At 40.2% G+C, this 24,093-nt stretch overlaps 2 protein-coding genes across 3 annotated transcripts; both read right to left on the reverse strand.

Moving 5' to 3' along the window:
* Nucleotides 1-2,462: 2,462 nt before the first annotated feature.
* On the reverse strand, nt 2,463-5,852 carry LOC127494257 (protocadherin alpha-C2-like). Its single transcript, XM_051860002.1, has 2 exons — nt 3,756-5,852; nt 2,463-2,711 (listed from the first exon to the last, which is right to left on the reverse strand). Exons 1-2 carry the CDS (start codon nt 5,727-5,729, stop codon nt 2,595-2,597), a joined length of 2,091 nt encoding a protein of 696 aa, XP_051715962.1. The 5' UTR covers nt 5,730-5,852; the 3' UTR covers nt 2,463-2,594.
* A 7,213-nt stretch (nt 5,853-13,065) lies between these two features.
* On the reverse strand, nt 13,066-22,613 carry si:ch73-233f7.1 (uncharacterized protein LOC100537710 homolog). Of its 2 annotated transcripts, XM_051860906.1 has the most exons (5): nt 20,028-22,613; nt 19,821-19,934; nt 17,841-17,899; nt 17,285-17,403; nt 13,066-15,978 (listed from the first exon to the last, which is right to left on the reverse strand). In XM_051860906.1, the coding sequence occupies exons 1-5, from the start codon at nt 22,338-22,340 to the stop codon at nt 15,647-15,649; spliced, it is 2,937 nt and encodes a 978-aa protein (XP_051716866.1). In that variant the 5' UTR covers nt 22,341-22,613; the 3' UTR covers nt 13,066-15,646. The 2 variants fall into 2 exon arrangements, with proteins under 2 accessions (XP_051716866.1, XP_051716864.1); XM_051860904.1 differs by having other exon boundaries at nt 19,821-22,612.
* Nucleotides 22,614-24,093: the final 1,480 nt, after the last annotated feature.

The following is a 24,093-nucleotide window of genomic DNA, read 5'->3' on the forward strand; positions in this document are numbered from 1 at the left end:
ATTGTATATCAAGTCACAACATTGTCAAAGTACAATATTCATTGGCATTTAAATGAGATAAAATAAACCGAAGAAGGAAAAAAAAAAATATATATATATATATATATATATATATATATATATATATATATATATACATAAGTGTGTGTGTGTGTGTGTGTGTGTGTGTGTGTGTGTGTGTGCAAACACATCTGTTTGGCAACATAAACATTTTGTCTACGCAAAAGCGCACACAGAAGAAATCAGATGTTTAGTTAGTTTCTAAGTTTCAAAACTGTATTGTACAAAGTGATCCTGATAGGACCTATTACAGTAACCTTTAAAAAGTAAGGTTTTATTATCTTACCTGTAGAGTAGATGCAGCTGAGTCGCTGGTCTCGGTCAGTCCTGTGCTCCTCGGTATACTGGACACGATGTATCTCGCTCCCTTTGGCACAGGCTGTCTGACCACCAGCTTTCCTTTCCTCGTCTCTGCTAGAAATAAACTGTACCAGTAGGCATCGTTGGAGACCAGAGTGGAATCCGCGATGGTCGAGTTCCTCTCGCTGATCACACTGTTCCTGCACGGAGGAGCCGCTTTGCTGGGCTTCGCTTTCTGACACTTCAGCACGATGGTGACCAGTATAGTGATGAGTAAAAGAAATGACACAGAGCCCAGTCCGATCACCAGATACAGGTTCAAATCGGAGAAGATGTCATATTCCAAAGGCACCTCAGTGTAGGTTTTAAGGGCGGTCTCCACCGTGGACAGTTTGATGGTGACTGTAGCAGAGAGCGCGGGCTCTCCGTTGTCCTTGGCGATCACCACCAGCCGCTGGTCTCGCGAGTCTCTGTAACTGAACATTCTCATGGTCCGGATCTCTCCGTTGTATTGATCCAAGCTGAATAATGTGGCGTCGGTGTTCTGGAGGAACTGGTACGTGATTCGAGAGTTGTGCACTGAATCAGAGTCTATGGCGATGACTTTGGCTATCAGAGTTCCTTTATCGGTGGATCTCGGGATCTTTTCCTTCACCTCCGAGCCGTGCGCGCGCCACGGAGACACTATAAGCGGTGTGTTGTCGTTCTGATCCATGATAATAATGTGAACGGTCACGTTACTACTAAGCGGAGGAACACCAGAGTCTCTGGCCTCGATGTGGAAAAGAAACTCCCTCTCTATCTCATAGTCAAACGTCTTTAGCGCGTAAAGATTGCCGTTCTCTGGGTTAATGGAGAACAGCATGGACATGGAGGTGTTCGCTATTTCCTTCTCTATTATAAAATAAACTAGATACTGATTTTCATGGAGATCTGGATCTATAGCAGTTAAAGAGCTCAGTGAAGCTCCAGGCGCGTTATTCTCCATAACAGGTATCGTGTAGAATGTCTGTGGGAACTGAGGAACATTGTCATTAACGTCCAGAAGCTCTAAAGTTATAGTTTCATTATCAGATAACGGCGGGTTGCCCCTGTCAGTCACGGTAATAGTGATGTCATATTCGGGAACCTTTTCACGGTCTAACGGTTCTGAAACTAATAATTCATAATAATTATCAGATGATTCTTTGAGCGTAAAAGGTAAATCATCAGAAATATGAATATCTACCTGTCCGTTTTCTCCTGAGTCTTTATCACTCACACTAACAACTGCAATTACTGTATTTACAGGTACATCTTCTTTTATTGGGCCAGAAAATGATTTGATTGAAATTTCAGGATGATTATCGTTCACATCTGTGATCAAAATTGTTAATTTACATTTTCCAGAGAGACTATTAGATCCTTTATCGGTGGCTATTATCTCCATATCATAGATTTTGAAATCTTCATAATTAATCATCTCTTTAACTCGAATTTCACCAGTTTCTGAATTCAAATTGAACGTCTCTTGCGTTTTCTCAGATGTGTATAAACTGAATGTGTATATTATTTCAGAATTTTGCCCTTCATCTAAATCTGTCGCATTTAGCTTAACAACAAGACTTCCTATTGGAGAATTTTCACTTAAATGTACAGTATAGCTTTCTTTATCGAAGTGAGGGGCGTTGTCGTTTGTGTCTAACACTTGGACAATAATATTAGCAGTACCAGAACGCGAAGGTACTCCGCCATCTACAGCAGTGAGGATCAGATTATGGACTGCTTGCTCTTCGCGATCTAATGCCTTTTTCAGTACTAAATCAGCTAGTTTAGATCCATCTCGGCCAGACTGTATTTCGATAGTAAAATGCTCACTTTCGCTAAGATAGTAAGTCTTAATTGAATTAGACCCAATGTCGGAGTCCACCGCATTGTTGAGTGAGAAACGCTCTCCGGCTGGTGTCGATTCTGAAATGTCTAAATGCATGACATCTCGTCGAAAGTGGGGTGCATTGTCGTTGATATCTAATATTTCTAATTCAATATTAAACATTCTAATTGGATTTTCGATTGTAGCATCGAGCTTCAGAAAACAAGAATTTGTAGTTTTGGATGGGCAGAGATATTCTCTGTCTATTCTTTCGACGATAAACAGCTCTCCTGTTTCTTTATTTATATCCAGATATTTTTTATTTGCTATCACATCTAAGCGCATTTTGCGTTTTGTCAGACTCTGTACATCCAAACCCAGATCAGCGGCTAAATTTGCAACAACAGATCCCACCTCCATTTCCTCGGGAATAGAGTAGTGAGTAACAGCAAATGCTGAGTTTGATACGGAAAAGATGATCAGAAATACTAAAACGTACCTTCTCCATTTTTGTGTGTCCATACACGGTGCCATTTTTAATTAAGATACAAGTCCAGTATAATCCAAACACGCAAACGAAATTGTCAATGAAGGATGCAGAGGAACAAAGAGACATACAAAGAGAGGAAGGAGAGATGATCACCCACTACTAGCAGTAGACTGTGACGTTATGGCGTCTAATAAGTCATTTCCATCTTGTGTATTGCTAGACAACAGCGACACTTTGTGCATGATGTAAAAACATCACGTTCAATATAGAGCCATCTCAGCTGAATTATTTGACAATAAAAAGCGAATACTGAACATTTTTTTGGTGGGAAATAATGTCTCAATCATACCATATTTTTTGTTTGAGCCATCATTTGTCACCTTGAAATCAATAGCATATACATCTATATCATGTGGGTGATTATATAATTGCAGATGCATTTGGTGTCCAAAATCATATTTTTTTTCTTTTTTCAAAAGTTGTTTTTTAATTATTTTTAATAATTTGGTACTCATTGTCATGGATCACAAGATGTTACAGTCCATAACAATATGATATTTTCTGTAAAAAAAAAAAAAGTGTCTTATATAGCTGGAAATCATGATTTCCTGTTGTCCGAATTAGTGTCAGTTCTGTTACTGTCAAACTCTGTTACCAAGGTCAACACGGTCTCCTAGTATTACATATCTATAGCACGAGTTTATGTTTGTATGTGCTAATTATATGCTGAAATTACTTTTTGCGATACGCAATGGGTAGGATAAGTGGTGTGGGGTAGGGACCTATTATATGCACGCCGAAAATATGCACGCGAGTATTCAGCTATATAAGACCATTTTTACAGAAATAAAATACAAAAAAATTACATTGGTATGGCCTGTAACAGTGATCGATGACAATGAGTACCAAATTAGTAAAATAATTAAAAATATAACAATTTGAAAAAAGCAGAAAAAAAATGACTTTGGACATCAAATGTACCTGCAATTATATAATCACCCATGTATGATTATATTTTCATTTATATTTTTAAAATATAGTTTATTTTCTCACCTGTAGAGTAGATGCAGCTGAGTCGCTGGTCTCGGTCAGTCCTGTGCTCCTCGGTATACTGGACACGATGTATCTCGCTCCCTTTGGCACAGGCTGTCTGACCACCAGCTTTCCTTTCCTCGTCTCTGCTAGAAATAAACTGTACCAGTAGGCATCGTTGGAGACCAGAGTGGAATCCGCGATGGTCGAGTTCCTCTCGCTGATCACACTGTTCCTGCACGGAGGAGCCGCTTTGCTGGGCTTCGCTTTCTGACACTTCAGCACGATGGTGACCAGTATTGTGATGAGTAAAAGAAATGACACAGAGCCCAGTCCGATCACCAGATACAGGTTCAAATCGGAGAAGATGTCATATTCCAAAGGCACCTCAGTGTAGGTTTTAAGGGCGGTCTCCACCGTGGACAGTTTGATGGTGACTGTAGCAGAGAGCGCGGGCTCTCCGTTGTCCTTGGCGATCACCACCAGCCGCTGGTCTCGCGAGTCTCTGTAACTGAACATTCTCATGGTCCGGATCTCTCCGTTGTATTGGTCCAAGCTGAATAATGTGGCGTCGGTGTTCTGGAGGAACTGGTACGTGATTCGAGAGTTGTGCACTGAATCAGAGTCTATGGCGATGACTTTGGCTATCAGAGTTCCTTTATCGGTGGATCTCGGGATCTTTTCCTTCACCTCCGAGCCGTGCGCGCGCCATGGAGACACTATAAGCGGTGTGTTGTCGTTCTGATCCATGATAATAATGTGAACGGTCACGTTACTGCTGAGCGGAGGAACACCAGAGTCTCTGGCCTCGATGTGGAAAAGAAACTCCTTCTCTATCTCATAGTCAAACGTCTTTAGCGCGTAAAGGTTACCGTTCTCTGGGTTAATGGAGAACAGCATGGACATGGAGGTGTTCGCTATTTCCTTCTCTATTATAAAATAAACTAGATACTGATTTTCATTGAGATCTGGATCTATAGCAGTTAAAGAGCTCAATAAAGCTCCAGGTGCGTTATTCTCCTTCACAGGTATCGTGTAGAATGTCTGTGGGAACTGCGGTGCGTTATCATTGACATCTAGTAAATGCACTGTTACAGTTTCATTGTCAGATAGGGGAGGATTCCCTTCATCGGTCACAACCAGCATGATCTCATATTCAGGGACCTTTTCTCGATCTAACGGTTCTGACACCAGTAACTCATAGAGGTAGTCAGAGGACTTGTTTAAAATAAACGGTAAGGACTTGTTCATTGCAAGATTTACCTTACCGTTATCCCCCGTGTCTCTGTCACTGACACCCACCAGAGCTATAACAGTGCCGACTGCGATGTTTTCGTCCACGGTGTTCTTAAGGGATTTTATGGTTATCTCGGGATAGTTATCGTTCATATCTTTAACATACACAGTCACTCTGCATTGACCGGAGAGTGGAACAGGACCATTGTCTTTAGCCTCAACGAACATCTCAAATATTTTCATATCTTCATAATCAACTGTGCCCTTAACTGTTATTTCGCCAGTATTTGAATTCAACGAGAACATCTCCTGCGTTTTCTCAGAAGTATAAAGCGTAAATGAGTATGTGAGGTCAGCGTTTGGGCCTTCATCAGCATCGGTAGCATTTAATTTAATAACAACAGTGCCAGCTGGAGAATTTTCGCTCATATTCAGAGAGTAAACTGCCTGGTCAAACTGAGGGGCGTTGTCATTTGTATCTTGCACGCGCACAATAATATTAGCTGTGCCAGAGCGCGCAGGGACTCCGCCATCAACTGCAGTGAGTATCAGATTGTGAACAGCCTTCTCTTCCCTGTCTAGAGCCTTCGTGAGGACCAAATCGACGTATTTTGTACCATCGCTACCAGAATGTATATCAACAGTGAAATGTTCACTTTCACTTAATGTATAGGTCTTGACTGTATTGGCACCAACGTCTGGGTCAAACGCATTGGGCAAAGAGAATCTTTCTCCCTGGTGATGCGGACTCTGAGACATCTAATTCAATCCTGTCTCGTCGGAAATGAGGAGCGTTATCATTGATGTCTGTGATGCCCAATTCAATATTGAAAATACGCAAAGGGCTTTCAATTATTAAGTCTAATTTTAAGAAGCAAGTGGTTTTCGTATTGCAAAGAAATTCTCGGTCCATTTTCTCAACAATAAATAGCTCACCAGTCCTTTTATTAACATCAAGATATTTTTTGTTATGGAAAATATCAAGTTTTACCTCTCGCTGTGCCAGTCCACTAACATCCAGCCCCAAATCAGCAGCTAGATTTGCAACGACAGACCCTCGCTCCATCTCCTCCGGTATAGAGTATCGCGTCACAGACAAAGCCGTTTCCCATGTCGCCCAAAGTACAAAGAAAAACGGAACCCACCGTCTAACAGGCTTCATTATCAATTCCTGCAGAAGACACAAAATCACTCAGAAAAGATCAGTCAGATTGAGTTACTAGTCGTGTTGCTCCTTGAAATACCCCTCGTGTTCAGTCTGTTTTGTAAAAATATTCCTGTAATCATTTAAAAACGGTCCCGCTTAAAAGGATGCTGTTCTCAGTACCAGGATTCTGGTATATGGCAACATCCCTTTAAATTAAGCCTGTGTGTGATTTACTGGCCAACAGCGACGCGCTGAGACAGAGACAAGAACTGCATATTTACTGGATGAAAGTGATAAATAAAAGAGACGCTTATTGATGATCTTTTCGTGATTTTACATCATTCATGAGCGAAAATGAAGTAAATATCACAAATGTCTCTCTGTCTCTCGCGCTCTCTGTGTGTGCTTCTCTGTGTTATCCCTTTCTCTCTTTCGTTACTGGATAAAATTCTATAAGATGCTTTGCACACTTGTTATGTATTTATTTATTTTATTTATTATATATGCATTTATTTGACAGGAATGATACAGAACAGATTACCATTATTACATCAGATTTAATGCAGCAGAGGCACTGTATAGGTAACCATCTACCTAATGATCCAGCTGCTCTCTTTTGCCAAAGTGTATTTTATAACAGTCTAAATTAGATGAATTTGTTACTACTATGTGTTTGTCTGAAGCCAGGCTCCAATCAATTATACAATTCATTACATTTGTATATTAAAATACATTGTTGGATCAAAAATGAATAAAATAGCATCACTGTGAAATTAGGTAGAAGCCTATACAGAGCATCTGCTGCATGAAATCTGTAATAATGTTATTCTGTATCATTCCTGTCAAATAAACAAATAGACAAAGGCTAAGATAGTCATGCTTACAGTAACCAATTCTTCTAATTTAGACTGTAATAAAATACACTTTGGCAAAAGACAGTTCTTTACAGCACTTTTTAACTTACCTCTCTTTCTGTGATCTTTGGCTGTTTCAAAAATAACACTTTCTCTTTTGTCTCTCTCTCAGGAATGGATGTCAGTCAGATGGAGACAGGCTCCCTGAGGATTTGAATATTTTCACTCATTGAAAATAGATCTGCATAAGGATTTTAATCCCTGTAAACGTATAATAACATATAATACTCAATTTCTTTGACACTTTAGTTTTTGTCTGCATACATTTTACGTTTTACGTAATGCAGTAAATAATAATAATAATAATAATAATAATAATAATAATAACTTAATGGCAGTAACAAGTCAGTGTGACTTGTCATTATAATTAAATTCAAAGTTAGTCCACTATAGTAATACTCTAAAATAAATGTTTTGGTCAAGCTCTGTTTAAACATTCTGTGTACAAAGACTCAAAGCTTTTTTTTTTTTTTTTTTTACAAGGATTGTGTTTGTTAGTTGATTTTATTTAACATATCAATGAAATGTTCAAGCTATTGTAATCGCTGCAATGTTGCATCTTGATCATTCCTACAGTTTGGTGAATTTTGGACTGAGCAGGCTTGTTGAGAAATGTTAAAAATTCAATTATTCTTTAGTCTTATCAGAGGGAGAAAATTGTCAGAAAACACACTGGTCAAACTCAGGCCTCAAACTCAAGAATAGCCTCACATTTTCATGTCCAGTGTAAACTGACACAACAGAGTGAACGTTATGTTTTGCACTATTAGATACGTCTTCTAAAATGAGAAAAAAAAAAAAAAAAAAAAAAAAAGAAAGAAAAGTTTATGACAAATACTTACTTTGTTCTTTCCCTCCAAGAAAATGATGTCAAGGAAGTCATGTGATTTAGGGCACATGCTGAAGCAAGTAGCACCAATGTAACAGGGTGTATTGGAATTTGAGAGACATAAACTGATTTAATGGTTTTAAACATAAAAATATGTATAGCAATAAATAGTATTTTATGTCAAAGAGAATAAGTGAATGTATATGCTAATAACCTACTTAAAATTGCACATTTAGCAATATATTTGTAACCTTTATTATAAAGAGAAGTTGAGAAAACATGATTGGGGACATGGGAATGTCTGTCAAATGCTTAAAAATGATTAATTATTAATAATTATATATTATTAAAATATAAATGATTAATTATATAATTCTTTTTAATCATTCTTAGATATGAATCATCATGATTCTTTGTTAATGGGGTACATCTATGCATAGAAAATAATGTGACAAGTTGATTAACACTTCATGGGGGCATAAAATCCACCAAACTGTAGCCTCTCAGCAAAAAAAAAAAAGGTACAAAAGCTGTCATTGCAGTACCCTTTCAAAAGCTACACCTTTGTACCTAAAGAGTGCATATTACTACCTCAAAGGTACACATTGTTACCAATTAGAACCATTAGAACCTTTTTTTATGAAGGGTACTGTCCCAGTGACAGTTTTAGAACATTTTTTCTGAGAGTGTAGGAATGACACCTTTGCTCCTTGTGCTTGTTGACATGTGATGCAGGCGACCTCTAGTGGTGTTTTATGAGATTTTGCACTACTCAGCTGCACATTCATACAGATAATATCAGGTCATAATTATTTTCTCTGTTTCTTAAATAACCTTTCTTGAAAATAGAATGTTAAATAATAATTAAAATCCAAAGTCCAAAAGTCTGAGACTGGTGAAAATTAGGCTATTCTGACCTCTCTCTCTCTCTCTCTCTCTCTCTCTCTCTCTCTCTCTCTCTCTCTCTCTCTCACACACACACACACACACACACACACACACACACACACACATATATATATATATATATGTATGTATGTATGTATATACGCACATACAACACACTAGTCATATGCATATTTGAAGAAAATAATCTTTTTTTCTGGACAGTTGTTGCAGACAAAGCAGAATGTGAAATAACAGACTCTCTGGAATTTATGACAAGTCAGCATAAATACTAATCTAGAAAAACTAATATATAGAAGGGGAAAAAACACATCACTGTTTATTAATCTACAGAATGCAACACCAAAACTCCAACACAGCAGCATGTGTAATGACTGGCTATGACGTCATAATTTCTGACAGAGCAGCTCTGCTACTGGATGGAACAAAGAGAGAGAGAGTTTGGACTGGTGTTGTCATAGTAACAGCTAGAGCTAAAATATTCTGTCTAGGACAAGGACAAGGTCAAACTGTAGATGCACTATGTGCTGGAAGTCAAAGGTGAAGGGTGAATCTCAGACACATATAATAAATATTACCTCTTCATCTTTATAGTTCAGTTTGTACATTTGAATAAAGCGTACACAAGACTCTGGGTCCTGAAATTTAAAAAAGCATAATGTGAAATTAGTGTAGACTCATTCAAATAGACCCTTAAACATTCTAGATTTAATCACGTGCCTAGCTTCAGCTCCAAAATTACACATTTTACCTTCAAGTTATAATAATAATAATAATAATAGCATAACTATACTATATTCTTAGCACCTTAGCACCTTTCAGCCAATCAGCTAGGACTACTGGGTGGCTGTCAAATCACCTGATTAATATTCATGAGCAAAGTTTTTAAGTTTTCTTTCCCTAGATTGTTCCTACTTCTCAAAAGGATGTCATTGTTTGAATGTGACTCTGTGCTCCTCTAATTCCTGATCTGTAGTCTAGAGAGGGACATGTCTAAATTGCTCATCTCCTCACCTCCGGTTCACGGGCCCTCAGAGAGATGAACTTCGATTTAGAGAAGTGTGTTAGCGCCATGGAGACCGTTTCTTCATTAACGTTTGTAATCTGAAAGGACACACGGCAAACCTAATTACCCCTCTCAACTGGGCGATACTCATCTATTGACATTCTGAACTCATTTCCCCGGGAAATTAAAATGGAAAGGGCGCGAGAGAGATTGCGTCCAGGTGTGGCATTTTCAGGGGGAGCCTGATTCCCCCCGTGGGCCCGTCTGTTTCCCCGTCTTTAATTAAAATGATATTTAGACGATGGAGTTTTGTGTTTGTTCAGTTAATGAACCAAGTCTATTCTCTGTGGGAGGAAAGAGGGAATATAAGAAAGCTCATTAGAATATGTTAGCATTTGCGATGTTTACTCAGTGCATGAGAGAGCGGCCTGGGTCATTTTTTTTTTCCTTTTCTTTGTGCTGAGAAATGTCTTTTCATGCAACTATGTAAAGATAAGTGTCGAGAATTAATGAAGACAATAGAGCTGTTCAAACCTGGAAGAGAATTGGCATTTTTGAACTGGGTTCCCTATAGAATTTCCTGGTCTGTGGTAAACATTACTTTCATGTTTTGTTCTGCAAAATAAACACATTATCTATACCTACATCAAATTTGAATTCTGAAGCACCTTTGTTTCTTTAAAAACATAAGTTGCTGAAGCAAACTATGCAACTAACACAGAATAGTTTCAAAATTCACATCTAAGGTATGACTATGCATAATTTACACAGATCGGGCATAACATTATGACCACCTTCCTAATATTGTGTCGGTCCCCCTTTTGCTGCCAAATCAGCCCTGACCCATCGAGGCATGGACTCCTCTAGACCCCCGAAGGTGTGCTGTGGTATCTGGCACCAAGATGTTAGCAGCAGATCCTGTAAGTCCTGTAAGTTGCGAGGTGGGGCCAACATGGATTGGACTTGTTTGTTCAGCACATCCCACAGATGCTCGATTGGATTGAGATCTGGGGAATTTGGAGCACAAGTCAACACCTCAGACTCGTTGTTGTGATCCTCAAACCATTCCTGAACCATTTTTGCTTTGTGGCAGGGTACATTATCCTGCTGAAAGAGGCCACAGCCACCAGGGAATACCGTTTCCATGAAAGGGTGTACATGGTCTGCAACAATGCTTAGGTAGGTGGTACGTGTCAAAGTAACATCCACATGGATGGCAGGATCCAAGGTTTCCCAGCAGAACATTGCCCAAAGCATCACACTTCTTCCCATAGTGCATCCTGGTGCCATGTGTTCCCCAGGTAAGCGACGCACACGCACCCGGCCATCCATGTGATGTAAAAGAAAACGTGATTCATCAGACCAGGCCACCTTCTTCTATTGCTCCGTGGTCCAGTTCTGATGCTCACGTGCGCACTGTTGGCACTTTAGGCGGTGGACAGGGGTCAGCATGGGCACCCTGACTGGTCAGCAGCTATGCAGCCCCATACGCAACAAACTGTGTTGCACTGTGTATTCTGACACCTTTCTATCAGAACCAGCATTAACTTCTTGAGCAATTTGATCTACAGTAGCTCGTCTGTTGGATCGGACCACACGGGCCAGCCTTCGCTCCCCACATGCATCAATGAGCCTTGGCCACCCATGACCCTGTCGCCGGTTCACCACTGTTCCTTCCTTGGAGCACTTTTGATAGATACTGACCACTGCAGACCAGGAACACCCCACAAGAGCTGCAGTTTTGGAGATGCTCTGACCCAGTCGTCTAGCCATCACAATTTGGCCCTTGTCAAACTCGCTCAAATCCTTACGCTTGCCCATTTTCCTGCTTCTAACACATCAACTTTGAGGACAACATTTTCACTTGCTGCCTAATATATCCCACCAACTAACAGGTGCCGTGATGAAGAGATAATCAGTGTTATTCACTTCACCTGTCAGTGCTCATAATGTTATGCCTGATCGGTTTATGTTGTAGAACAAAACTTAAAAGTAGTGCTGTCAATCGATTAAAAAAAATAACTAATTAATCGCACATTTTTCCTGTAATTAATCGTTGGAGTTTTTAATATTTTTATATTGTAATAATTGACAGTTACTCTCGAAGTTAATGTAGAAACAACTTAAAGACAGTATATTTAGAATATTTGTTTAATGGCATGGTTTTATGAATAAAGTCCAGTATCACTGATGCTAATACTGGTACTGATGTCTCTATGAAATAGATTTTTTAAAACATTAATTATAGACATTCAACATTACAGTATAACGAAAAGCTATTAATTTCAATAGTTATTAGGCTTTTTAAAAAAACTTTAAATTTAAGTGAACTTAAAATAATCTTCACATAAACCCATTATAATAAATGTTATATTTACCTGTGGCCTTCCTATACATGTCTAACAGGTAGGAAATATACAGAAATTGAATAAATTATCAAACACTTCGCAGTCTTCACTGCATAAATAATAAATGAAATATAGATTAATCCTTATTAAAGCTACGATTTTCTTGTATTTTTCTTTTTGGCATAATTCTGTGTGTTATTGTTATTTCAAGCGCAAAAAAGAACTCAATACTGGCGCATGTCTTTCTGTGCGCACAAGTCATGTGTGTAACATGACACGACATTCACAGACAGCACGTTCTCATTTGTCTTGTGGTGCTGGAATGGTTTAAAAGCATTTGCATGAATAAGATCGTGATCATAAAGGCCTAATGTAACACTAACCAAAATATGATGGAAAAAATGGATGCTGTGTTAATTGCGTTAAATATTTTTAATGTGTTAAACTGAGAAAAAAATAAAATTTTAATAGTAATACATGAAAGTACTATTGTTAACCACAGACTTTTTTTACCCACAACTTTTGAAAAAGTCCGAACACCAGAGAAATATAGTCCTCATTATTGCACAAAATTAAAAAAGATTCAAAGTTTAGAGTATGAATCTGAACACGGACAATTTCTGTAGTGATGTCACTTGTGATTTTTAACATCTATAATGTGAACAGGCTGTAAAACTGGATTAAAAATGTAAAATAACATTTCAAATGATAACTGGATGCCACTCCCATGCAAAGTGATATGGTCATGTGACAACAATGCAGAATACTACTGTAACTTACCTTTTGAAACATTTATTGATATATATTCTATACTGTCTTACTATTTTACATGTAGTAGTATACAATGTATATTGCGCAGTATTTAGTGAACATTAGGTAGTATTCCATTTCCAACATACTGTAGTCGTATATATTTCTTATAAAATATGAATCACAACACAGCAGTTTTATTTCAGAAAAAAAATATTTAATTCTCATATTTGTATGTACATATTTGGAATGAATGGACTTTCACATCCTGTTCTCTTGTATGAGGCAGTAATGTGTGTCTAAATGTGGATCCAGTCATTCCTACATGAGTAATCATGTTGAATTGAGCATTTTCATTTTGGTGAGCATCCACCTTCTCCCGGCCCATAATTCAGCCACATCATGACCACTGTGTTGATTTATATGCTCACACCGTGTGCAAAAGGCGTGTAATAATCACATTTTGGCTGAAATGATTGTCAAAGTAATAACAGTAGGAAAAATATAAAAATAATAATGATATTCAGTCTAGTATTAAATCTCAGGCTAGGCTTCTCAATGGTAATGACCTTTGACCTTCAGGCCTGGTGTGACTGAGCTAACCAAGCAGATGCAATTAATAATAATAATAACATATTAGGTTTAATTCAGTCTCTCATATAACAGGACAAGCAAGTTTCTTAGCTTCAGTGAGATCATAAGAGGATCATCTCTCTGTGAGCATGTAGTCATATTCAACTTCCTTTCAATATCTGTTTATTGTCACTATCTTGTGGAACAGAGCCTCTGTAATGAAGTAAAATGGGCCCATATGACAGGACATATGCCCTTCCCAGCAAACAGAGAACGTTCTCAGAACTTTGGCTAATGTTCTGGCAAGTTATGAACAAACATTCTTCCAGTAACATTAATAGAAGGTTTGTTCAGAGTTATCTGGTCTTTAACGATGTTCTCAAAACATTAGCACAAAAACGTTATTTATACATTGTTCATGGCACTTTTTTTTTTTAGTTGGACATTAATGTTTTTAAATGTTACTACTTGTTTCAGAACGTCCGGAGAACATTTAAGGGTAACGTTCCCATAATGTTTACAAAATGATCAAATGGAATGTTCCCTTAAGGTTAGCGTAACCTAAAAATGTTTTGAATGTTCAGAGAACATTCAGTTTTCATTACTTAATGGGAACATTAGCAAAACATTCTTAGAACATATTTTTGTTCGCTGGGTATGAGCAGGCCTGAATGATGTACCACTAACACACACAATTTGAGTGAAAAGTCCTCCTTAGAGTGAGTGTGAGCACAGCGGTGACACACAGAACCATCATAGTGTCACTGTAATATCATAGAGATTTAGTATTCCCTGCCTGTCACATGACAAATAGTCTGGTTTAGACAGGAAGAAACTGGTCAACATCTAAAGCAACTTACCACTGTTTTGTGTTTATGTGCCATTTAAGGATGGGTTCAACTGAAATAGAATGTAACAGTCGGGTTCTGGAAGTAAAAATCCCATTCATTTTCTCTATAGGGGAACTCATTTTTAAACATTACTATTAAACCTTTAAAGACAGACCTACTGTGAGCTACTAGGTTGTTAATCAATGGTATGTTTTTGTTAAGGCCATCATAACACATTATTTCAACTTATTTTTGAAATAATTGTGTTCAACAGCGGAAGTCCTGGTGAAAAACTACATTACCCATGATTCTGCAGCAAAATCTCCACCAATCAGTGAATCGCAACAAGAAAATCACAACTGCCTATTCCCATGAAGCATCACAAATTGCATAACAAAGTTAATCTCCCTATATATATATATATATATATATTTCACATTTATTGCAAAATAACATTAATCGCATGTAACATAAAAGCTTGTGTTTACATAATATGTGTGTGTGTGTGTGTATATGTATGTATGTATAATGTGTGTGTGTGTGTGTACAGACATATATATATATATATATATATATAATATACACACACACAAACACAAACTTTTATGTTACATGCGATTAATTGTGACAGCACTTATATATTATACTTATTATATATATATATATATATATATATATATATATATATATATATATAATTCAATTATGTCATCCGCAATGCTTCATGGGATTGTAGTTCTTTCCCTGCTTAAAGCCGTTAAGTACACAGTCTCGTACATTTGTCTTTTTGTCCAATTTTTTAATACTTTTTGGCTTCAAATCAAAGTTTGTAATGTTGTGATTCACCTTGTAGCTGGTTGTTTTGGTTCATGGCTTCTAACTCTTTAACAAAGACTTTTCTTTAAGATCCCTATGTGAAAAATACTTCTGGAACAAACTCCACTGAAAAAGTGGGCAGCACTGTTGTACTCTATAAATCTCTGCAAATGGTTGTACGGAAAACAGAAGAAACTAGGGGAATTTCTTTTCTGCTAAAAATAATACTTTCACAGACAGAAAACAAAGTGGGCTATACAGTTCCACTTCTGAACAACTCTTAACAGCTTTCAAAGATGTCAAATGGCAAATCCAGTGATCATAATTTCACACTGGCATCATTTTTTTCCCCAGTTTGGCTAATACAAACCTGTACACCCCAAATCATGGAAGTTGCATTGCATGTGCAATATGCATCAGATGGTCATTGAGTGGACTGTGGCGGTCTTTGAGCGAACCACCTGATACTGAGACTACATGATGAGTGCTATGCTTTGGTAACAATAACAAGTCACTCTTTTTGTTCATCATCACTGATTAGGTCCTTTTGTCTTGTTTTATTCATTATATAAGTCATTGTTGATGACATCCGCCCCCGTGTCATCATGCGGGTCATAGCTGCTGGGAGAGATGAACCTACGTTTCTTGCCAAAGGTGGAGAAAGAGTTGTGGACGTCAAGCTCGCTGCGGTAGCTGGGCCGCAGGGTGCAGAAGCCGGAGGGCGTGCCGGGGATGTACACGTTGTGCTGGTAGTCCGGTGGAGGGTGCGGGTGGGTCTGCGCCGTGGGCTGCTGCTGCTGCTGCAGGTGGTGGGTGGGGTTGTGTTGGGGTGTGTAGTGAGGCGTCCACGCCCTCTGAGAAACCCCTGCTGGAGAATGCATCCGGTACTCTGGATGGTTAAAAAAGAAAAAAGAGAACTGCTTACACTACCAGTCAAAAGTTTGGAGTAATTGCTACTGTTTTTGAAAGAAGTTTCTTCTGCTCACCAAGGCTGCATTTATTTGATCAAAAATACAGTAAAAACAGGAATATTGTGAAATTTAAAATAACTGTTTTCTATTGTAATATATTGTAAAATGTAATTTATTCCTGTGATCAAAGCTGAATTTTCAGCATCATTACTCCAGTCTTCAGTGTCAGAAATCATTCTAATATGTTGATTTGCTGCTCAAGAAACATTTCTTAGTATTATCAATGTTGCTGCTTAATATTTTTGTGGAAAACGTGATACAATACCGTTCAAATGTTTGAGGTAAGAAGTTAACGCTTTTATTCAGCAGGGATTCATCAAGTTGATCAGTAAATGTTACAAAATATTTCTATTTTAAATAAATGTTGTTCATTTGAACTTTCTATTCATCAAAGAATCCTGAAAAAAAATCACAGTTTCCACAAAAATATTAAGCAGAAGAAACATTGATAATAATAAGAGCCACTATTAATAACTGGGCAACAATTAAGCAGCAAATCAGTATATTAGAATGATTTCTGAAGGATCATGTGACACTGAAGACTGGAGTAATGATGCTGAAAAATTATCACAGGAATAAATTACATTTAAAATAGATTTAAGTAAAAAATAAATAAATATTTTAAATTGTAATAATACTGATAAAATACATGCAGACTTGGTGAGCAGAAAAGACTTTCAAAAACATAAAAAAAAAATAATTATTCCAGACTTTTGAACGGTAGTGTAAATGCTAGAGATGTCTGAACATCTACACCAGAGCAATGACATAATGCAAAGTACTGGTTTATACCTAATTCACTGGCTTTAATGAAAGCAATACCTTTAGTAGCTCCTGCACCAACACTTTTTCCTCTTTGAATAATCAGTTTCATGTCAGATCATTCAATTGCTCTTTCATATGCTAAATGCATAAATGACTCTGGATCAAGGTCTGAGGTATGACTGTTGTTGTAAAAAAAAAAATAAATAAATAAACAGGCAAGTCTCTTCAAGTAATGTTAACCACAGACCTTTTACCCAAAAATCGAAAAAGGCAGAAAGCCCTGAGTAATATATTCCTCACTATTACACAGAAATAAAACAGATTCAAAGTTTGGACCTTGAATCTGTACATGGATCACATAGTTAAAATAGCTAATTTTCTGTAATGTCACCTGTGGTTTTTAATGTCTGTAATTTGACTCATTAACAGGATCAAATCATGTGATGTAGAAAGCTGTACCTTTCGAGCGGGTTCCCCAGGTCCAGTACTGTCCGGCAGCCATTTGACCCACATAATTCTCTGGTTCGGCCTGCATGGCTTTACGCATCAGAGTGCCATCCATGTTCACAGAGTTACAACTGAAAACAGATGATGAGAAATTAGGCCAACCTGAGAAGTAATGAGATATTTTGATACTCCAGAACATGTAGTAAACAAATTCACACATGAAAGATCATTGTCTGCTTGTTACCACTCTCTGAATGACAAAACCTCATTTTGGGAACATCTGAGTACGTCTTTAACAGGACAAAAACAATTCATACATGATTTTATTTTCTAAAATGCAAAAAAAGTTCTTTTTTAAGAGTTTGGCTGCTTGGGTTTACATATATGCATTTTGGCAAACACTGTATCCAAAGTATACATGCTTTATTGTTTGAGCTATAGTAACACTTAGGGTTAGTCTGTAGTATATCTGTTTGTATTATATTGTGCTATTATTAACTTTATAACAATATAACAATATAAGTCTATGGTGTATCCCCATTTATAGACAAGTAAATGTGTGTCTTACCTTTTCAGAGAGGAGGTTTGATTTTTGGTGAGGGCCCAGTCAGTATTTGCTTGTTTCAGCTGCAACACATAGAACAATCATAACTGAGAATAATGAATGACTACATACAGTATAACAAATATTTAGGATAAACCACCATCTTTTTATAACCCACACACACACACAAATTGTATAAAGTGTATAAAATTGCTACAAATGTTCAGGTAGGCACTTTTAAAGATATTCCTCAAGCTTTAAAGGGATATTGAATGCCTCCTTGTGGTCAAAAGTGTGAATTGCGCGTCATTTCTTTCAGATCTGTGGTGCCTTGAGCAATGACTGAAGAGTCACGGTCTTCTCTTTCATCCTCAGAGACGCGGCGGGGGTGGAAGAGGAGGAGGAGGAGGAGGAGGAGAATGGGGGTGTTATTTATTCCATGTCAAAGAGAGAGAGAGAGAAAGTATGGATTCCATGCTCTATTAATTCGCTTAGAGACTTTCATAAGGAGAGCTCCATGTAAGCTTATTATTAGAACGGTTCTTCAAAATACCTTCCGTAGATAATTAGAACACCGACATACGATTTTAATCTTCAAAGGAAACCGCAGCGGGCAGGAAATTAATTTCAAAAACGCATTTAACTGTCCGACGAATTCAATTTAATTTAATTTCTTGCTTTATTTTAGAAACTCTCGTGCGTTTGCATTTTCCGCTGGAGCTCTGGTGAATTTATAACGAATTTTCCAGCTTTAATATATTCCCAGATGAAATTCTGTTTAAGATCTGCTCAAGAGCTCTGAGTGAACACAATCTGTTTGAGCTTTTTTTATACCCTCAAGGGCAGAGTTTGTCCTAAATGTGTTGTTCAGTGACCTGCCCAGTAAATAGGGTATAATAGATGCTTTTATGAATATTCTATCTGAGACATAAAGTCCACAGATTTAATGGACACCATAAATTGTAACTCTCTCGATGGACGAGTTACTTATGAATGTCACTGACCCAAGGCAAGGTGACACCTATCTCTCCAACAGGTCACCCTGACAATTGAATAACAACTAAAGTGAGCACGTTTATATTTTACAGCCTGATGTTTCCACCTAGTGGATATTAACAGAACACGCACACAGTTTCTTCCTCGCTCTCTAGTTTTCTCATTCTGTGAGGGCAAAGTGGCAGAATCTACAGGCGCGACACGTCTCCATCGGCTCCTGCTCGCTCCCTAATGCTTTCATTTCCCAGCCCCATTATGGAAGAAACCAGTCCACGTCCGTGTGCCATTGTGTACTGGATAATTAGCTTGTAGTGTGTGTGTGTGTGTGTGTGTGTGTGTGTGTGTGTGTGTGTGTGTGTGTGTGTGTGTGTGTGTGTGTGTGTGTGCGTGTGTGTGTGTGTGCGCCCTTGACATTTAGTTGACAAAATTCATATTTTAAAACAAGTAGCTGACCGCATTCAAATAAAAAATAAAAAGAAACAACGTTTAATGTTCTTTTTTGTACATTTCTAAAAGCAATTCCGTAACACAACATTTTAAAAAGATTTTTACACACACACACACACACACACACACACACACATATAGAGAGAGAGAGAGAGAGAGAGAGAGAGAGAGAGAGAGAGAGAGAGAGAGCTCATAAACAAAGGAAGAACTGGAGAGAGTGCTAAGACGCGCATTGTCCTCGGTTTCTCTGGAAGATGCTGCTGTCTAGAGATGCTCGTTCACTGTCAATCAAGGTCATTGGTCGACTTTAGAGGTCTATTTCTTGTCAAATAATTAGCGCCCTCCAGTTCTTCTTTTGTGTATTTATAGATAATCGATAGCCAATTAATCTCGTTCACAAAAACATAATTCACACTTCTGTTCTGTGCACAAATGATGTCTTTCACGAAAGTGACTCAGAAACTGACAACTCGATGAACATGTGGATGTTAAATAAAGAGAGAGAGAGAGAGAGAGAGAGAGAGAGAGAGAGAGAGAGAGAGATGGTGAATGTAGTTTTACCTCGTTCGGTGTAGTCGCTCCGTTGTTCACGGATGAGCAGCGGCTCTGTGAGCTCAGCGCCAGGTTATCCGCTCCTCTCGCCGCGTTATTTCTCGGTGTGCCGGGACTGCAAGGCTTGAGAAACATAAAGTCGCTCTTTGCAGATTCGGGCGTCAAACACACTTTGTAACAGTACGCTTGAGAAAGATTTCCAGGATTACTGTTTACCTCCACGCAGTTCGTGGGCACTTTCGCGCCGGTGGAGATCTGCAGGTTGAGATTCGACTTTTTGAACACCTCGGCGGGCGGCTCCGGTTCAAAGCTGCAGCAAGCGGCACCGAGCGAGGAGAGCGCGTAGCCGCCGAGGGAGTCGTGGTCCTTGTAGCATTTCACGGCCGCCAAAACGATGATAGCCACGAGGAAGATGAGAGAGACTGTGCTCAGTGACACGATTAAATAGAGCGCGAGGTTAGACGGGGGCTGGGGGCTGAGCGAGAGGTCACCGAAATCGGACAGCGACTCCGGCACGCTGTCCACCAGCGAGAGAATGATGGACACGGTGGCCGAGAGCGGCGGCTGCCCGTTGTCCTTGACCAGTATGACGAGTCTTTGCCTAATGGCATCTTTGTCCACGAAGCGGCGGATCGTCCTGATCTCCCCGGTGTACAGAGCCACGCTGAACAGCCCGGGATCTGTCGCCTGCAGCACCTGATATGACAGGCGAGAGTTTTGCCCTGCGTCCGCGTCGAGTGCAGTGATTTTAGCCACAAGGTATCCAGCGTCCACCGATCTGGGCACCATCTCAGTGGCCACGGTGCCGTTTCTCGGCAGTGGTGATAGGATGACCGGCGCGTTGTCGTTCTGATCCAAAACAAAAACATTGACGGTCACGTTACTGCTGAGCGGCGGGAAACCGGCGTCCTGCGCCTGCACGCGGATCTGAAAGTTCCGGAGCTGCTCGTAATCGAAAGAGCGCAGCGCGTAGATGTTGCCGTTATCGGAATTGATGGAGACATAAGTGGACACGGGCATGCCCTGAATCTGACCCTCCAGGATGGAGTAGGACAAATAGGCGTTCTGATTAGAGTCCGGATCGAATGCGGTCACCGAGCAAATGGAAGCGCCCGGGGCGTTATTCTCGGTCACATATACAGTGTACGAGGGCTGAATGAAGCGCGGCGGGTTGTCGTTAATGTCAGACACTTGAACCAGAATCGTCTTTCTGGTGGACAGCGGCGGCGAGCCCAGATCGCGCGCCGTGAGGGTGATGTTGTACTCCGAGACAGACTCTCTGTCGAGAAACTCGCTGGTCACGAGTGTGTAATAGTTCTTAAAAGAGGAGTGCAGCTGGAACGGCACGTTTCCGGGGATCTGGCAGTCCACAGCCCCGTTCTCTCCGGAGTCGCGGTCCATTACACTGATCACGGCTATCACTGTGCCCGGCGGCGCGTCCTCCTGAACAGGTGTTGACACAGAGGTTAATATGACCTCGGGCGCATTGTCGTTCACGTCCAGAATATCAACCAGCACTTTACAGTGCACAGCCACGGCGGAGGGACCTTTGTCTTTCGCCTGCACGTAGAGCTCGTACACGCTGGCCCTCTCATAGTCAACGATTCCTTTTACCCGAATCTCACCTGAGTGAGAGTCCACGCTAAACAGCTCCCGCACCTTCAGAGGCGCGTGCCCGCTGAAGGAATAGGTGATCTCCCCGTTCGCGCCTTCGTCCAGGTCCGTGGCGTTCAGTTTGAGCACGAGCGTGCCTCTCGGTGCGTTCTCCACCAAGCTGACCCGGTATACGGAGCGGTCGAACACGGGTACGTTGTCATTCGCGTCCAGGACAGTTACCGTGATTTGAGCCGTGCCCGAGCGCAACGGGGAGCCACCGTCCACAGCCGTGAGCACCATCTCGTGCGTCTTCTGCTGCTCTCGGTCCAACGGCGACTGCAGAACGAGTTCGGCGAACTTGCTGCCATCGTTACGAGTCTGAATGTCCAGTAGGAAGTGTTGATTGGCGCTCAGTAAGTACGAGCGGAGAGAATTTGAGCCCACGTCAAGATCCTGCGCGCTCTCCAGCGGGAACCGGGAGCCAGGCGCAGCAGATTCCGTGATCTCTAGATTAAACTCGCTCCACGGGAAACTGGGAGCGTTATCATTCACGTCCAAGATCTCCACCTCTACCCTGTACAGTTCCAAAGGGTTCTCAATAACCACCTGCAAGTGCAAGAAACAAACGGGACTTTGTTCACAGAGCTCCTCGCGGTCAATCTTCTCATTCACAAACAAAATCCCGTTCTCCAAATTCACCTCTAAATATTGTTTTCTTGCTCCAGATACAATCCGGAATCTCCGTGAAGACAATTTGGCCACGTCCAAGCCCAAGTCCTCTGCGATATTTCCAACGAAAGCCCCGTGCTCCAACTCCTCGGGAATTGAATAGCGAATCTGCGCCAAAACCCGGTCCAGTGCGCACGCACACAAGAGCAGACAAACAACCTGCCCTGCCAACGTCCATCGCCTTCTCGGAAGCCTCCGGTCCATCTTCCTAAAATCAGATATTCTCAGCTGCGTTCAAAGAGAAGATTCATGTTCAGCTGTGAAAGACTCAAAAAAACATTTTCTGTACACAACACGCACTTACATTATCTTCTAAAGTGGAATAAAAATCATTTTAAAAAGTGCATAAGTCGTTTTAAAAGAGAATGGAAACTTAGAGTCTTTCTTGGGTTGTGCGCTTTGCGCGCGGCGCAGGCAGTGTGTGAGCAGGAGAGGCGAGCGCTTTGATTTTCCAGTGTGTTAGACTCTTTGAGGAGTGTGTGAGACGAGAGAGGGAGGTGGTGTGTGTGTGTGTGTGTGTGTGTGTGTGTGTGTGTGTGTGTGTGTGTGTGTGGTGGGGAGGGATCGTATTGGCGGACGGCGACATGAGAGCACGGAGCATATCACTGTAGCTACCGACACGTTTAACTCGAGAGTTACCGAGCGCGCATAATCACCATGAAATAAGTGAGACAGTAATTTACGAATTAATACTTCGTTTTATAGGGCAGTGCAACTTTCCGTTTCTTAAAAGCATCAGCCCGTAGTTTGTAATTCTAATACACTAGTGGTGACCTTGTTTAGTGGGGTGATAGATCAATCAATAAACAAATGTTTATTAAATTACCAGATTGTACATTGTCTAGACAGCCGCCGGTGTCCCATCAAAAAGTGACTCCCCTCCCCTTTCCGTTCCTTTAAGAACGCGGTTGGATGTATACATGACCCGCAAGTCTTGTAAGTTCTTGTAAGCACAAGCTATATTATTACTGACATATTTTCGCATATGATCCTGCGCAACAAAACAGATCGGGTGATTTATAAGATTATGGATTGTGGAAGTTATTGTTTTGATGGGACAAATCCGAATCGTGTCTTCTGAAGAAGTGACACATGTTCCCCCAAATCTAATCTTTAATTTTCACGGATAATCCTCATGACTCTAAAACCATTTTATGCACCAGTCGATGATGCGCGCTCCCCACGAGCATCCTCAGAGGAATGTTCTAATTAAGAACGCGCACGACTCTCTGTCAGACACACAATCTCTCCCTCACAGCAGGCCCACACACACACACAAACACACACACACACACACACATTGTTGGAGTTTATAGTTCATCATTGTAGGCACATCTTGAGGGGTGAGGGAAGAACCCTGCTGGGGAAAACAGAGAAGAAGAAGAAAAAAACATTAAAAGTGGGTGTGCTGTTCTTGCCAAGCTGGTCACCTCTGATTTGAAGTTCAAGTGGGTTTGGGACCCTTGTCAGACAGTCAGATTGGCTGACCAGGGTCAGCCACCAACTGGATCGGTTCAGGTGAACGCCAAATTACCATCCTAAAGTAGTTGAGACCAGCAAACCACGTAAACCTGTTTTTATATTAAGCATATTCTTCTGTTTCCCGACATTTCGGCCTCCTCTGACCCCTCTTGTCTCTGCAGGGAGGTGAAATCCTCCACCCAGGTTTAAATAACCGCAGAATACAATCTGCTGTCAGACTTAACCTCCAGCAGATGGTAAGCTCCAGCAGAAATGATTACATTTGAAAAAACAGGAGTTCCTCCGCTCTCGACTTCTTTTTAATTAACGGAGAGACGGATTAGTGCTCGGCTATCCGGGATCAGCCGTTCTTCAACAGAAGAATACAAATGTTTTTGGATAAATAATCCCCGGCGCATTTCACGGTGCCCGTCACATTAACATGCATTACACGAGCCCTTAAGCCCCGTTTCATCCGCCGGCTTATTGTCCACAG

The sequence above is a fragment of the Ctenopharyngodon idella genome, chromosome 14, assembly GCF_019924925.1.
Source record: "Ctenopharyngodon idella isolate HZGC_01 chromosome 14, HZGC01, whole genome shotgun sequence".
NCBI classification, from domain to species: Eukaryota; Metazoa; Chordata; class Actinopteri; order Cypriniformes; family Xenocyprididae; genus Ctenopharyngodon; species Ctenopharyngodon idella.

Coding starts and splice junctions, on each gene's coding strand:
- LOC127494257 (XM_051860002.1), bottom strand. CDS start 5,729: ATGTCTCAGAGTCCGCATCACCAGGGAGAAAGATTCTCTTTGCCCAAT. Junction 2,712..3,755: donor CAGCTGCATCTACTCTACAG/GTGAGAAAATAA, acceptor AAAATGGAGAAG/GTACGTTTTAGTATTTCTGA.
- si:ch73-233f7.1 (XM_051860904.1), bottom strand. CDS start 22,340: ATGGACCGGAGGCTTCCGAGAAGGCGATGGACGTTGGCAGGGCAGGTT. Junction 17,404..17,840: donor CAAACCTCCTCTCTGAAAAG/GTAAGACACACA, acceptor ATCTGTTTTCAG/TTGTAACTCTGTGAACATGG. Junction 15,979..17,284: donor CTGGGGAACCCGCTCGAAAG/GTACAGCTTTCT, acceptor TTAACCATCCAG/AGTACCGGATGCATTCTCCA.